Source organism: Epinephelus lanceolatus, chromosome 13, assembly GCF_041903045.1.
Source record: "Epinephelus lanceolatus isolate andai-2023 chromosome 13, ASM4190304v1, whole genome shotgun sequence".
Taxonomy (NCBI): Eukaryota; Metazoa; Chordata; class Actinopteri; order Perciformes; family Serranidae; genus Epinephelus; species Epinephelus lanceolatus.
The window spans coordinates 1,308,020-1,318,315 of NC_135746.1; the positions used below are offsets into that span (position 1 = coordinate 1,308,020).

At 44.9% G+C, this 10,296-nt stretch overlaps 1 protein-coding gene across 3 annotated transcripts in view; it reads left to right on the forward strand.

Annotated features, from left to right (window-relative positions):
- tiam2b (TIAM Rac1 associated GEF 2b) overlaps positions 1-8,907 on the forward strand; it is a 62,210-nt gene extending 53,303 nt beyond the window's left edge. For 2 of the 3 annotated variants that reach the window (XM_033648526.2, XM_078173637.1), the window contains 11 exons: positions 1,360-1,548; positions 1,640-1,708; positions 1,791-1,916; positions 2,000-2,108; positions 2,208-2,387; positions 2,545-2,663; positions 2,755-2,863; positions 2,951-3,009; positions 4,893-4,983; positions 5,719-5,806; positions 6,228-8,907. In XM_033648526.2, the coding sequence (XP_033504417.1) occupies positions 1,360-1,548; positions 1,640-1,708; positions 1,791-1,916; positions 2,000-2,108; positions 2,208-2,387; positions 2,545-2,663; positions 2,755-2,863; positions 2,951-3,009; positions 4,893-4,983; positions 5,719-5,806; positions 6,228-6,813 (1,725 nt within the window). In that variant the 3' untranslated portion in view covers positions 6,814-8,907. The remainder of the gene's footprint in view (positions 1-1,359; positions 1,549-1,639; positions 1,709-1,790; positions 1,917-1,999; positions 2,109-2,207; positions 2,388-2,544; positions 2,664-2,754; positions 2,864-2,950; positions 3,010-4,892; positions 4,984-5,718; positions 5,807-6,227) is intronic. The other variant, XR_013493116.1, reaches the window with a different exon arrangement.
- Positions 8,908-10,296: the final 1,389 nt, after the last annotated feature.

The following is a 10,296-nucleotide window of genomic DNA, read 5'->3' on the forward strand; positions in this document are numbered from 1 at the left end:
TGGGTTTCCTTCAGGTGCTCCGACATGTTCTCCCTGTGTCAGTGTGGGTTTCCTTCAGGTGCTCCGACATGTTCTCCCTGTGTCAGTGTGGGTTTCCTTCAGGTGCTCTGACATGTTCTCCCTGTGTCAGTGTGGGTTTCCTCCAGGTGCTCTGACATGTTCTCCCTGTGTCAGCGTGGGTTTCCTCCAGGTGCTCTGACATGTTCTCCCTGTGTCAGCGTGGGTTTCCTCCAGGTGCTCTGACATGTTCTCCCTGTGTCAGCGTGGGTTTCCTTCAGGTGCTCTGACATGTTCTCCCTGTGTCAGCGTGGGTTTCCTCCAGGTGCTCTGACATGTTCTCCCTGTGTCAGACTCCATCTCCAGTGTTGAACACCATCAGTGCTGTGACGGAGCTGTTTGAAGGAGTCACAGGTGAAACAGGTGGAACTTTGTTGTGCAGCAGAAGGAACAGTGTAACTTCCTGTCAGTGAGAGGACCAGCTGTCCTGATGATGTCACAGTCTGTGTGTTTACTTCACTCAAACTGCTGAAATCTTTTCCCACAATCCTCCTGTGCTCCCTGAAGCTCAGACACCTACTGTGTCACATGACCTGTGATCAGGCTGATAATCCCGGCTTACACCTGCAGCAGTGTTTGTGTGTAAAGTCTGACCTGAGGTGGATTAATGGCGTCTGCTCGGAGGAACGCAGAGAGCTCGTAGATGTTGTTTCTACCAGACGGCTCCCGGAGGCGACCTCTGACCCCGGCTGAGGCCTCCCCGACCTCCTGCTCTCTGAACATGGGTGCTCTGTGCTGGGTGCTGCCGCTGGAGGAGGACGAGGAGATGCTGGAGGAGGAAGAGGAGGAGGAGGAGGGGGAGGGAGGGGAGGTGTTCCCTGCTGTCGGGCTAGTGGAGCAGCTGCTGGACGAGACGGCTTGCTGCCTGAGCTGCCGGCAGCCGGCCGAGGGCCTCGTCCTGCTGGTATATTGTCTGTCTGTCTGTCTGTCTGTCTGTCTGTCTGTGAGGCCCGTGTTGCGTTTAATGAACCCTTGTTACAGTCGTACATGTCGGTGTTGTCTCGCTGTGTGAACGTGAGGCGTCGTCTGAGCGTGTGCAGTTTATCAGTCTGACTCTTCAGATTATGATGATGAACGAGGCGGCTGGTTGGCCAGTGAACACCTCGTCCAGGGTCAAACTGAGAACACTGCTGCAACGTCTGTCTGTGTTTCCTCATGTTCATCTCTTCAGTCAGTCTGAGCCGAACGTTCTCAGGTCTGAACGTTCGCCGCCTCAGACCTGAGAATGTTGGCAGGTCTGAGGCGAAGCGTCGACAAGAATGTCTTTTAAATGGTTTGACTCTGGTTTGACTTTGTCCTCAGAACGTGGAGTGTGTTCACACTCTGTACCAGACCTTCCCAGAAGGCCCGGCGGAGGAGGCCGACGTCCCCAGAAATCCCTACAGCCGAGAGGGCGGCCTGCAGCCCGCAAGCCCCGCCCACCTGAGTGTGTGTCAGCATCTGCGGAAAGTCATCCAGGAACTGGTCGACACTGAGAAGTCCTACGTCAAGGTCAGTCAGTGCCGCTGATGCTGCAGAAATACAACTGATACTGTTGTTGTGTATCTGAGCTGTGACGATGACCTGCTCTCGTCTCTGTCAGGACCTGGTCTGTCTGTTTGACGTCTACCTGACTCCGCTGCAGAAGGAAACCTTCCTCAGTAAAGAAGAGGTACACACACACACACACACACACACACACGCACACGCACACACACTGTTGTGTGTCTCTGAACGCAGCGTCTCTCCCTCAGATGGAGGCGTTGTTCGGCAGCCTGCCGGAGATGTTGGACTTCCAGAGAGTTTTCCTTCAGACGCTGGAGGAGAGAATCGCTTCCTGTCCCAACTTCAGTCACCTGGAAACACCTGCACAGTTCAAGGTAACGACTCAGCAGTGACATCACAGATTCAGTCCGACCTGTCGTAGCAGAGGTTTTAAATCTTTGTCTCTCTTTGTTCAAAGAAACTCCTCTTCTCACTCGGAGGATCTTTTCTTTACTACGCCGACCACTTCAAACACTACAGCGGCTTCTGTGCCAACCACATCAAGGTGCAGAAGGTCCTGGAGAGAGGCGAGTGTCATCTGTCCCACTGCACCTGAACACAACCTCACAGTCTCTGATGATGATCTGAGTCTGAAATAAACCGATGTTTGTGTTCATCTCTCACAGCGAAGACAGACGGAGCCTTCAAACACTTCCTGGAGGCCAGGAATCCGACCAATCAGCACTCGTCGTCTCTGGAGTCGTACCTGATCAAACCGGTTCAGAGGGTCCTGAAGTATCCACTGCTGCTGAGAGAGCTGGTGTCTCTGACTGACCCTGAAAGCCCCGAACACACACACCTCACAGGTACACACACCTGACAGGTAGCTGTAATGATCACCTGTAGAGGTATTAATGTTTCTACTTATTTAGATAAATAAATATATGATTTTGTTATGTAAATGACTCTGTGTGTGTGTGTGTGTGTGTGTTGCTGACTGTAATCCCCCTGCTGTCCACACAGAGGCGCTGCGAGCGATGGAGAAGGTGGCGACTCACATCAACGAGATGCAGAAGATCTACGAGGATTACGGCTGCGTGTTCGACCAGCTGGCTGCGGAGCAGAGCTCACCTGACAAACAGGTACACACACACACACACACACACTCACACACACACACACACATGCTCAGTGTTTCCTGTCGGACTGCAGTCATCGATCTGTCCCCTGCAGGTGACGGAGATCTCGATGGGGGAGTTCCTGGTGCACTCGTCAGTGGTGTGGTTGAACCCGCTGCCCTCTCTGGGTCGACTGAGGAAAGAACCTGAGCTCACGCTGTTCGGTGCGTTCACGCTCTGATCGCTCTGCGTGTGTGTAGACAAGTGTGAGTGTGTGAGTAACGGTGTGTGTCCTCCTGTTGTGTCCTCAGTGTTCAAACGAGCCGTCATCCTGGTTTACCGAGAGAACAGCAAGATGAAGAAGAGGATGGTGAGTCTTCCTCTGCACAAACCATCTCCAGGTGTTTTTACACAGAAGAAGGTTTTACATGTGAACACTATGTCCTCCGTGTTCCTGCTGAGCTTCGTCTCAAACCCCCGTCCCTCCACACAGACGCTGGTTTCACTTCAGAACTTTATAAACCAGCTGCAGAGACATGTTGTTACTAAAGGATCCATCAGTCTGAGATTAATCAGATTTGTTTCCACGTCCCAGTGAACCCAACATGCAGGTTCAGTTTCACAAAAGGACAGAAGTCCATATTTGGACATTTTGGAGACATCTTGTTAAAGAGCAGGAGTGATGAGCTGCAGCCGACACCTTCCACTCCTGTCTTATTGATTTATTGATTTATTTATCCGTCTTTATGAACAGAAACCTCACACATTGAGTCCGATGTGTGTTATTGTTTTATTTGTTGTAAAAATTCACATCACATGACAAAATGAAAAGACACGTTTCCACTGGAGTTACCTATCTGAGTGACATCACTTCCTCCCCATCTTTCATTTGGCACCACAGAGGCAAAAAATGCAGGAAATTTAATTTGTTCCAAAAATTGTAATGACGGACAAAAGTTTCAGACTCTGTGTGCAAACATGACTGACAAAATGTGAGGTCATATTTATTTTTAGACGTGCAACAATTTCAGGTTTAAAACAACCAAACGACGTCAGCATCAGGTCACTCCAATGTGTGATTTTAGACAGCTCTATGACATCACAGAAGCAAAAGATGCATGACAGGCGTGACATGTAATATACACATCGACAGCACTTCATAAATAATTGCTTCAATAACAATCATTTAGCGTCCCTGTTACATGGCGGCTGATCTCGTCCTCTGCTCGGAGGGTTAGGAGCTCCTTGACCTCATTGTTTGAGTTAGCCGCTAACTGCTAACAGCCGCTGTTCTTCTTCTTTGAGTTAGCTGCTAACTGCTAACAGCCGCTGTTCTTCTTCTTTGAGTTAGCTGCTAACTGCTAACAGCCGCTGTTCTTCTTCTTTGAGTTAGCCGCTAACTGCTAACAGCCGCTGTTCTTCTTCTTTGAGTTAGTCGCTAACTGCTAACAGCCTCTGTTCTTCTTCTTTGAGCTAGCTGCTAACTGCTAACAGCTGCTGTTCTTCTTCTTTGAGTTAGCTGCTAACTGCTAACAGCCTCTGTTCTTATTCTTTGAGTTAGCTGCTGTTAACAGCTGCTTTTTAGATCTCCTGTGGTGGGTGGCACACGTCCATGATCGCTCCGTCTCCGGCTCAGAAACAACACAACTCTGTCCCTCCGTTCCACGTTCGTACCGTTTATACAGAATGGCGAGGCTTAATAACAGTGTGATGTTCCCGCCTTGAACAGGAAGTGTAAAAAATTGTTTTGTATTTGTTTCAATACATGGACGCCAAGTACTGAAGTTTTTTTATTTTTAATTTCAGATACAGATTAAATCTCTGGTAGCCTCCCAGAATAATAAAATCAGCTGTGTTTTGTGTTTTCACTCTGCTGTGAGTCAGACAACCAATCATAAGGCTGATAAATTACAGCATGTCACAGGACATTTAAAATTATATTAATATTGTATCATGACTTCAGTATTGTGATAGTATCATATCGTGGTCATGTCCACACTGGAAGTTTTCTGATGTTCTTGAACGCCTCACTGCTCTCATACCTGTTTCACCACATGGTGACATTTTGCTGAGCTGTGAGGCTCTGAGGACACACACGGGTGTCGTAGGGTTAAGTTATGTGCTGTGTCACACTGGACTTTGTAAATAAAACTGAGCTGAGTTAAATGACAGGTTCACGTCACCTGCAGCAGGTTCAGTGTCCCCTGATTATGAAATATTAATAACTGATAAAGTTTGTTTTCTGTTGGACAGACCGGCTCTCGCTCATCTGATCTGGACCCCTTCAGGTTCCGCTGGTTAATCCCAGTTTCAGCGGTTCAGGTGCGACCGGCCAACATCACAGGTCAGTGAATCTCTCAGTGAGCACATGAACATGAACATTAATATTCTGCTGTTGTTCTGAATCTGATCTGAGTCGTGTAAACAAACAGACTGTGTTTGGATTTTCTGAATAAGACTTTCTGATGAGCACATGTTGGATGTGATTCATATAAATCAGGTTTTAGCAGCATTATTCAGAACATTCATCTCAGCTGATGTTTTTCCTGCAGTTTGCGACACACAGCTTCCTGTTTGTTTACAGTCAGCTCTGTGCGTTGTCATGGAGATGCTGTAAACAACACTGTAAACAACCCAACTCACCAACAGTTTGTCAGGCTGTGGGGTAAAGACACATGTCCAACACACGGACTGTTAGACATGGTTTTGTTTAAATATCACAGCACCGACTTTCTGAAGGTGACTGAATGAATGAATGAACTGTTGCAAAGAAGCAAAATGACCAGCAGCTCCAGTTTACATTCTGACGTGACCATTGACACGTTAATCAGCACGGCTGCATGAGAACATGAGTGTTAGTGGAATATTCATGTTCATCAGTCACCTGAACGCCTCACAGGAGTTTGACCTTTTTCACAATAAGAGCAGAAACTGTCTGTCTGTGAGTGTCCAGCAGGAGGCGCTGCAGATACTGAGTCTGTGACCTGACACATGAAGTCTGTGTGTGTGTGTGTGTGTGTGTGTTTGTGTGTGTGTGTGTACTTTTACTGAGGTCAGTTATTGAATATTTGTGTTTCAGGCTCAGAGAATGAGTGTGTGTGGGAGCTGGTTCACTGCAGGTCGGAGGTGGAGGGACGACCAGAGACGGTGTTTCAGCTCTGCAGCAGGTAAAAACGTTTTATTATTCATAATCAATCTGTTTGATCACATCATTATTATTATTATTATTATTATTATTATCATTATTATTATTATCATTATGTTGGACTCAGTTTAAAGGTTTTCATGTTGGAGTTAAGTTCAGTTTGATAGTTGATCAGTAGCTGACAGATGATTCATTGGACACTACTTTAATAATCAGTCACTTGTTTTGAATCATTTCGTCCTGTGAGAAGTTTCAGTTTTTCTAAATGACATCACAGTGAATTTAATATATTTGAGTTTTGGACAAAACATCTGACAACGTCACATTTGACTCTGGACCTCTGTGATGTCACTGTTTCCTGATGTCTTTTAGTCAGCTGATGAATTAATAATGTAAATAATAAATTACTCGGCGCTGTGCGTGCTGTTGTGTTTGTGTTTCAGTGGTTTGGAGACGAAGGCCAGCGTGCTGCGAGCTCTGCGCTCCCTCCTCAGAGACCGAGCGCCCGCCGGCTCCCTGAGGAGGACCAGGCTGTCGACGGCAGAGAGGAGCAGCTCCTGGAGGAGGAGGCAGCAGCGATGTCGCTCTGACACCCAGAGGACGACTCATCATCATCATCATCATCATCATCATCACCATCACCACCAGCCGGAGGAGAGCTGCCGACCCGACGGCAGATCCGTCTTGGGTGACACCTGCTCAGAGCCTCTGCTGCCGAGCCACGCCGCCTCCGACCCTGCAGGGAAGAGGACCAGACTCTGCTCCCTGACCAGCGAGCTGGAGGCTCAGCTGCAGCGGCTCAACTTCACCGAGGAGGAGGCGGAGCGAGGAGCAGCGGCGTCTCAGAGCGACAAGGAGAAGAGGTGGAGCTCCAGTCTGAAGCGAAGTCCTGGAGAAGTGCTGGACCTGAGCAGCCTGCTGGAGAGAGACTTCAGCGTTCAGAGCATGAGCTCCATGATCAACGAGGACTGTTTCTACGACAGCGTGCTGGCCGCACAGAAGGCCGCTGTTCCCACGCTACAGGGCTAAAGCTAACGTGCCAACATGGAGGAGACTGACGCCAGAACTGTCTGTCCTCCATCACCTGGAAGTTCTCATGAATCAACTCATCATGAAGGATTCATACGGACATGAACACGAACACACGGCCGACTGATGAGCTAACTGTCACCGCTACAAGACCTCACACGTCTGGAATAAATCTCATCTAAAACATTTGGAATATCATGCCGTCTGATTGGCTCATTTCTACCTCTGGAAACAAATGAAGTTTCTTCCAGTAGATGAAGTCCAGCGCACTGTGACACCGGATCAGTCAGCGTCACAACTTTCTGGAGATGTGAAGTGAAAGGAGACGCTGGCTCCTAAAGTGTTATTCAAGCATTTCAGATTCTTCTTCTTTTAAACGTTCTCTGCGTCATTTGACATTAAAGCTCCTGAAATAAATCAACAACACAAATCACATCACAGTGAATGGATGACTGCGGCAGAGATTTTTACACTGAAAGGTAAAAACAGACACAGTTTGATTAAACTCAACTGTGACAGATTTAAAAAATGAAATCAAAACATTCAAACAAAAAAGTTCCAAAAAAAAAACATAACTTTGAGAGAAAAGTTATTTTACTGGAATAAAAATATAATTTTACAAAAAGAAAAAATATCATTATTGATGAGTACAGTTCTTTGACTTTTACATTTTTCTCAAAAAAAAGAAAGAAAAGAAAATTAGTTTATTTTTGAAATATCAACACTTTCCCCTAAAAATGCACCTTTATTGGCCTCAGCTTTATTAAGGGTGAATTTTATTCTCAAAAAATCTTGAAATGTTTTTCACATAAAATTTTGATTTAAATCTTTTTTGGAAACATCACAACTTTTTCTCTGAAATTAACTTTTTTCCTCCTAAAATGACATTTTTATTTTTTATAAAATGAAACTCATTCACAGACCTTATTTCAGACGTCGAACCAAAACACACTTAAAGACCAGGAAACAGGAAGTGCTAACATGCTAACTCATTTCCAGGTTGTAGGACTCCTGCAAGACTCTATTAACTTAACATGATGAATTTTATTTCCAAAAATCTGACATTTCTCCTGAAAGTAACAAAAATACTTTTTTTTTCTTTTTTAAATTGATTTTATTCTTGAAACATCACAATTTCTTCTTTTTCTTATAATACTGAGATTTTTTTTTTTTTTTATTTTATTTTTAAAAAAAAGTCAGACTTCTTTCTTGTTTTACAAAATTTCAACTTTTTCATCAAAATATTTCGACTTTATCCTGAAATGTTTTTTTCCTCCCAGTGGCTCCAAAACTCTGTCAGCAGACTCCAGAAGCTTCGTTCGTGTGTCAGGGTGAAAACTGGAGTTAATCCACAAACCACTTTGAGGAAATTTGTTTCTTTGTTCGTGGGAACTTTAAAGACTTTAAAAACTTTTCTGTTTGAACATTAGAAATCACACGGTGGATTTAATCGTTTTCAAAGGACCAAAGACTCAAAAATCACGAGTGACCTCAAAAACTTCAAAACACAAGTATCTGCAGCTCAGTACTGTTTTTAACTGGACTACATTTCCTGGATGAAGCTACAAGCCTGATGGATCTATGGAAACTTATTTTACATTTCAGTTCTCATCTCTCGCTGACGGGACGTCTCTTCCTGTCAGACGAGGATTTTTGGTTCCAGGAGTCAGAAACAGACAAACGTCGGACTCTTCAGTGATTTGCTGCACTCGGCTGCCTGAACGAACGCGTCAGTGTTTTTTAGCGTCGTGTCGTCGTGTTTGTGCTGTAAATGTATTTCGTGTACAGTTTATTTACTTCTTTTTGTGTAGTTTTCTGTTCAACAGATATTTTCTTGACAAAAGCAGTTTGGAGGAAAAACGTTCGGCGCTGCTGGATCGAATCAAAAAGACTTTTGAGTTTTTGTATTTATACTTTTTGTTGTGTGACTGAAACACTGCGAAGCAGACAGTGTCTCGTTTTTGATGAACGTAACTCGAGTTGTTTTTTATTAACTGTTAAAGTATTTGGTAATTTATTTTCTTAAATATTTGTGTACATCTTTTTAACGACTTTTGATGCTGTTAAATTCCAATAAATGAATATTTAATATGTGTTTTAACAAGGTTTATTTTACTTTAAACTCTGCTCTCTGAGCTCTCTGTGTCCTCATCAGTCAAAACATGAACAGGATTTTAAAATTCAGAGATCTGAGATATTTGATAACGAGCTCGTTGAGCTAAGGTTAACCTTTAAAGGAGCAGTTCAACATTTTTGGGAAACTAATTTATTCTCTTTGGCTTTGACAGTGAGATGTAGAGATGAAGCAGATGAATGGAGCTACATGATGAGCATGAAATATTTACTGGAGTTTAATCATCTTGATCAGCAGTGGGCGTGTCTTTGTCTCAGTTCGCTCCACCATGAGACGGTTTTACGTCGAACCAGTCCCAAGGGTACAGATGATCTTGGCCCAAGGCCATGGGGGGCCCATGAAAAGGTCTATGGCTAACCTTTAAATGGAATCAAGTACAACAGTTTCCTTACTGACTTAAATCACTGAAAATACAGGTTCTATGTATTTACATGATAGATAGATGTATGTTTATCTTTACAACACATTTCACCATCCATCTGACGCCCGGCGGTCAGGTCAGCTGATTGGTGGCTGATCAGGAGGATCCCAGACGTCCCTCTTTGGTCTGGACTTATCTCTGATCCATCGAGTCATGGTCACAGGTCCTCTGGTGGTGTCCTGTGGTGTCTGGCACTGTGGCGTTGGTGAAGGATCCTTTGAGTCCTGTAGGTTGTGAGGTGGCATACCAGCACGACCCACAGACGATGGATCACATTGTGGTTTGGGGAGACTTGAGCTCTTGGTGGAGCGTCAGGTGTCGTCCACGTGAACATCAGGACTAAAGGTTTCTCTGCAGAACATCTTACTGTAACAAGACGATCAAAAGCTCTTCACCTGTCAGTGGTTTGAATGTTTTGGCTGATCGGTGTGTTGATGACAGAAAACAAATGTTCTTCTTCTTCCTCTTCCTCATCACAGAATATGATGTCACGTATTAACAGATTTAACTGATCTTTAAAAGAACAGACTGAACCTCGTGACATCAGAATCTAACAGCTGTTGTGTTTCAGTTTGAACCAGTCACATGATGAGTTTGTCCCCAAAAAACAATTATACTAATTTTACCCATTGCTGCTATACACTCTGTGTGTGTGTGTGCGCCTACTTGTACATGCTACATAGTGAGGACCAGAATATGTATTTTAGCAACACAGTGAGGACATTTTAGAAAGTGAGGACATATTGGCCGGTCCTCACTTCTGCAAAGGCCTGTGTGAGGGTTTAGATTTGATGTCAGGGTCAGGGTTAGGCCGTTGGTCATGACGGTTCAGGTTGGGGTCAGGGGCCAAGGAATGCATTATTCCAGCGAGGGTCCTCACAAAGATAGAAGTACAAGAATATGTGTGTTGGGTCTTTGTCTCCTCATC